General features: G+C 38.7%; 1 protein-coding gene across 1 annotated transcript; it reads right to left on the reverse strand.

Annotated features, from left to right (window-relative positions):
• Positions 1-3,235: 3,235 nt before the first annotated feature.
• On the reverse strand, positions 3,236-4,822 carry LOC138853264 (tachykinin-like peptides receptor 99D). Its single transcript, XM_070088995.1, has one exon. It carries the CDS (start codon positions 3,848-3,850, stop codon positions 3,281-3,283), a length of 570 nt encoding a protein of 189 aa, XP_069945096.1. The 5' UTR covers positions 3,851-4,822; the 3' UTR covers positions 3,236-3,280.
• Positions 4,823-6,260: the final 1,438 nt, after the last annotated feature.

The raw sequence follows: 6,260 nt of genomic DNA on the forward strand, positions 1-6,260 counted from the left end.
TAGTTTTCATTTTTGTTTCGCTTATATCTTGAGAATGTCACTCGCCACACTACTATCTGGGGGTGGTAGGTAATGTGTAGTTCTGGGGACTGTGAGAAAAATGCTTCACTACCCAGCTCTCTGTCGATCATTAATGTGCATTCCCTTGTGTAATTATTAGTATCTATTTTTTTTAGCTGTAACTCTCTTGGTTTGTGGAATCATTGTTTTTAGGGTAACGTTAGACTGTTTGTTTATTCTCTCACTGACCTTTTAAGCCTTCAGCATATCGAGTGAGCGAACCATTTGTCATGCTGGTAATCGCTATGTGTGTGCTTCTCTTTCATAGCCTGCTTTGATCGGATCATCACGACTGCAAGGAATTAGATAAGTTGCATGACTTGAACAAAGAGCCACGAATGATCTGTTCAACTTTACTTTCATCATTTGTGGAAAGCTACAACGTATGTGTGGGTCTGTCATTCTACGAGGTATTTCTTTTTTAGCCACTTCTCACTGTGCCTCCAGCCAGCTTGGCTCACCGTTACGTATAACGGTTCACTCAAGCCTGCGTGTTCAGCTACATTACACTGTGTTGATTGTCATGCTCCTCTCATTAGGGCTCATGTCTTCTTTTATAACACGGGTGTCTAACCTCAGTTTATGGTGGTGACAAGCTTCTGCCATTTCTGTGAATGTTCTGTTCACGTAACATTTGATCATTGTAGATCAGTTTACAATGTCAGGGGAGTATATATATATATATATATATATATATATATATATATATATATATATATATATATATATATATATATATATATATATATATATATATATATATATATATATATATATATATATATATATATATATAACTTGGTTTAAGCTCTTGTATACTTCATTTTTGTAAGTTTTTTATTTAGTGAATTGTGTGAGTTTTGTATCATTTTTAATGCCCCACATCGCTTATATTTTTGTATTGCTTATATGTTTTATGCATCTATAATTTTCCTAAGAATAAGGCTGGGTTTTTGGAAATATTAAGGAGACATATCCATTCATTAGGTTTAGCGCTTAACTTGATTATATCAGTATTGTTCATAATTTGCGTTAATACACTTAATGAAGAAATTAAAAGCACCTTGAGTAAATCCTCTAACGGCACATACTCAAAAAGAATAGTATTACGAATTCTGAGAATGATAATGTGGCAGTTCAGAATGATTTGGACAGATTAATCCCATGGTTTGAAAAATGGTGGTCGCAGTTCAGTGTGGAAAATGCCGAATCCTTATCTTCGGAAATGAAAGTAATTTTGGTACCTATAAACTAAAGAACATGGAACTTAATCAAACTAGATGCGAAAAGAATGAGTACATGTTAACAAAACTCTGAAGGTACAGCAGTACCCGCCTGACCTAGTTGTGGTACATAAAGAAACATTAGAACATAATCTTGAGATTACAGAAGAGCTTGGCGCAAGTGATCACAATTCTGCTAAATTTAAAATATTAACTAGAATTATGACAGTAAAGATAGTGCAGTAAAGGTCCCAGATTTTCGCCCAGCAGATTATAATAAACCTAGAAAGTAGCTGTCTAGCGCTGACTGGGTTACCTGGCTAGTGATTCGTGGACGAAAGTCTTACAAACAGTAACGAAGAGTCTACGAGAGCTCTCAGTATGACATTTATTTAAATGTATAAGTTGCTCATAGTACATATATTCCTCACAAAACATTAGATCAAATAAAAAATATTCAAAATGGTAGAGCAAGAAATAGTGTAGATGCCGGCATGCTTCTCAGGAATGGTGTTAATTCCACAAGGGTATACAGTGGAGCAGTGTATCTTAGTGCCAAAGATCCATCCATTCAGAGACACCTCCATGCAAACATTATATTATCTGACAAAGCACTACATTGTTAATAAGATATCTCAAATCTTGAGGTTGTATCCACCTTTTGCATCGACTAGATGAATAAACTGTTTTTATTGATGAGATTTTTTTTAGTAGTAATTATGGGGGAAGATTGTATTCCATACTTTATTGTCTACATAAAATATGAAATGACTAGTATTTCTTTCTAGTGATGTAACAGTGCCCATTGGGGTCTGATAAAGACCCATTGTGACCTGTGTAATTCTGCTTTTCTTTGCACTACCGCTCACAGGATGAGCATGAGGTGCACAGCTCACTAACCGCTCACTGACCGTAGACCTTGCAATGTCTCTGACAATGATACAGGTGGCAGTAGCAGCGATGTAGCTGGCCTTTTTTTTTTAGGTAAGTTAGAAGCGTTCTCATGTACCATGGAATTAGGAAGGATTAAATCGCTGTTACTGCTATTATCGACTCCAGCGCTGTATGATCCTTGTGGGTTTAGCGCTTAGTTTTATAATAACAGCAATGATAATAATAATAATAATAATAGTAATAATAATATCGACTCTCGGTGGTAGTTATTCTTTGCTTTCCTTCTATAATCCTGTTTGAAGGAGGCAGGAAAATGTAAACTACGGAAGATGATAGTAATTTTGAGGTACTCATCTTCCAGGACATCGGGGCTCCGGAATCTGAGAGCCTTACAAGCCAAGAGTTGGTTCTAATGGAGTACTGAGACAAGAAGTGAATAAAATCATGGGTTTACGTTACACATTAACTAATAGTAAGTTTTTGTGAAAGAGGAAACCGAGGCAAAGAAAAGTGCTGTTTTCGTCTTCTAAGGTGGATTAATAACACTCTAGCATGGGGCAGTAGGTACGCTACAGTGCTCTTCCATTTTTGCTATTATGAACATAGAATATTAAGATAATTCCTGAGGAGACGTTATGTTTGGTGGAGCATATTTAATACAATACGCAGCCTGAAAAGGCTCCCCTGGAAGTAATATGTCCTCAATAAATGCCAAACTAACACTCATGAGTCTTGTTACACACTTGTCGATATCTGATCCATCTCTTATTAGGCTAGTGTTAAATAATAATAATAATAATAATAATAATAATAATAATAATAATAATAATAATAATAATAATAATAATAATAAATAATAATAATAATAATAATAATAATAATAATAATAATAATAATAATAATAATAATAATAATAATAAAAAAATAGTAATAATTTTTATGTAAAGTAAAAGGATACAAGTGCTACTAATGTGACATTTTATTGTGGAAACGTTTCGCTCTTCAGGAGCTTTGTCAAGCCGTTAACTTTACATATTGTCGGTAATTCTACCAAAATAATACACAATAATTTTTATAATATAATAAAATACAGTTTGGAAGTATTATAAATTCCTGTTTAGAGAGTAAAATATTACAAGACAATTTTGGATGTGTACTTCCGTAGAGACTAACCTGTCAAAAGAGATGGCCATTAGAGTGAAAACGGAGGCGCAAATGGAGAGGATAGACACGAACTGGCTGATTTTGCAGTAGATCCTGCCGAAGCGCCAGTGAAGGTTTAACATGTAGGTAAAATTGAAGACCACGTTAAGTGTGGATACCATGGCGTCAGCTACAGAAAGGTTGACCAGGAAGATGTTGGTGACAGTGCGCATGCGTCTGTCAGCCAGCACGATCCAGATGACAATGAGGTTACCCCCTGTTGCAACAACAACCATCCCTCCGAAGAAAATGGACCAGATGAGTTGGTGCCACCAGGGAAGGTTGTACTTATTTTCCTCCCACTGTGTCTCATTAACAGTGCCACCTGTGCCGTTCATTAACAAAAAAGAGTCATTCAGAGTCTGATCCTCGTACTCCAGATTGGTTCCGTTCCACACCAAGTCTCTCACCTGGATGCTGCTCACGTTCCACGTCCTCTCAAAATCGACAACAGGATCCAAGAGCTCCATGGTGCATGGAAAACTACAAGTCTGCCCGTAAGGGATGAAGGAATTACTTCGCTAGGAGCGTCAGGAAGCTGACGAACGTTACATAGTTCTATTCCTCTAGACAGCAAACATCGTTTTCTTAATTATTTTTCAATTAATTATGTTTTTCTGTATACGACATAAAAGTTTTATTATATCATACAATTTTTTATATATTTATCACTTGTCACAAAGTACTCACAAAGTAAAAATCCTCCAAGGAATAAAATTTCTGGTCTGGAACTGGGCCGCGGGGGCGATGACCCCTAGAGTCTATAGAGGCATTGGTTGTTATGTGATCTGTCACAAAATGAGCTTCATGTTTTCACAGTTAAAGCACTTCTATGTGTGGCATGATCATTACAACCACTTTATGAGAAACACAGAGTCATTATGTTTGTAAGTCTACTCGGTAACTGTTGAAATATTACAAACAGTTTCTCAAGTTATTGTTTAACCAAAATTTGTGAACAACTTTGTTGTGTAACCTATGGTAGTACCTGAATTAAACATTGTACAAACAGGTATATCATGCTTGCAGAGTTATTGATGTTCAGTGTAATTTTGACAAGAATATTTAGCGTAGTGTATGACGCCATTAGTTTTTATATCAAACCTCAGCACTTGACACTTCATATTCATATCATTTGGCCGTAAAAATATACCGCATGAAATACTGTTGAGTATAGCATTTTAGAAATAGCAAACTTAAGTCTCAACTTCACATAATTAACTTCAGCCAGATAACCTTTTCCATAATCAGAGAGGAGTATATTCCAATTTGATAAATTTCACTTGTTCCATACTAGCCCAGTCAAGTTCACAAACATGACAAAACATTTAAAGGAAATTTTAATCTAAACAAAGAGAGCACACTAGTTTGTTTGGTTAATGCAACACCATGAGAGATGCCGGAGCTGTGATCAGAGAGCAGCGTGTTCCTTCGTCCAGCTTTCCCCGGCAACTAGACTGCCTCGGTGCAGGGGCAGGCTGGCGCGGGCAGTGAGTGTAAATCCTGCCATTCCTGCGTGCGGACATTCCGCCCACCAGTGGGCGGCCCTTCCCACCGCGTGCGGGCGCACCGCCCACCAGTGGGCGGCCCTTCCTGACCGCGTGCGGTGAGTCACCGCTCACCAGTGTGCAGACCTTTCTGACCGCTTTTGGGTGCACTGTCCACCAGTGGATGGTCCTATCTGATCGCGGGCGGGTGCACCGCCCACCTGTGGGAAGTTCCGTCCTGACTGAATGTGGAAACACCGCCCACAATGGCCGGGGACACCGCCTACCTGTGGGCAACCCTTCCTATAGTGCAGTCCCAGAACCTGCAGAAATTGACAACACACCTCCCAACAATTCTCAACCAAAGGTGAATTTGTGCAAATATTATGCTTGGGGCATCTGTAAGCATGGAATAACAGGGAAAAAAAATGGGACATGCAACTTTGACCATCCCAAAAAATGTAGCGACCTCCTGTCTAAAGGAGTGTGTCGTTCTTCTTCCTGTACTTTCTTTCACCCAAAAATGTGCCACTCCTCGGTCCTCCAGAAGCAGTGTTACAACATCGAGTGCCCTGCATACCATCTAAAAGGGACCAGGAGGCACAGACCCCACAAGACAAACAATAGTAGCTACGACAACCCAACTCCAGGTGATTTTTTAGTGGCAGGAAACGAAAAAAGAAAATGGAAGGAAATAACAAAAATAGTCCACCACCTTGGAGCCTTGTTGGACTGGAGGCGCAGCCAGTGGCCACCCATGGCCCTCCAGAATTATTACAACTACTGATGCCAATAACAAAATCCCCCCAACAAACACAGAATACAACCTCGTTCATATTTGCTAATATACAGGGCCTTAAGCCATCCACCAACAACAAAATACCTTTTATCAGTGGACTTCTAGTGGAGTCTAATGCAATGTTTGCAGCCTTCACAGAGACTCACACAAAAGATCACTTTGACAGTGAAATATGGATAAGTGGTTACAACCTTTTTAGATGCGACAGAAAAAACAGGCAACAAGGGGGGGGGGGTTGGCCTGTATGTCAAAGAGTCCCTTATCTGCACGGAGTTGCTGAACACCACAAATGAGGTAGTTGAAGTTCTATCAATAAAGATCGAGAAACAAAACCTAGTCATTGTGGTTTTATACAAGCCACCAGATGCAACCTCCCAACAGTTCAAGGAACAGCTACTGAAAATCGATTACTGTTTGGAAAACCTTCCAGCTCCATCCCCAAACATCTTACTGCTTGGTGATTTCAACCTAAGGCATACAAAATGGAAGAATGTAGCAAATAATGTTATAGCTGAAACAATCCCCGGAGGTAATGCAGATGAAAGGTCACACACACATGAGCTACTAAGTCTCTGCGAAAAACACACCTTAAGC

Source organism: Cherax quadricarinatus, chromosome 26 (genome assembly GCF_038502225.1).
Source record: "Cherax quadricarinatus isolate ZL_2023a chromosome 26, ASM3850222v1, whole genome shotgun sequence".
NCBI lineage: Eukaryota > Metazoa > Arthropoda > Malacostraca > Decapoda > Parastacidae > Cherax > Cherax quadricarinatus.

Coding starts and splice junctions, on each gene's coding strand:
- LOC138853264 (XM_070088995.1), bottom strand. CDS start 3,850: ATGGAGCTCTTGGATCCTGTTGTCGATTTTGAGAGGACGTGGAACGTG.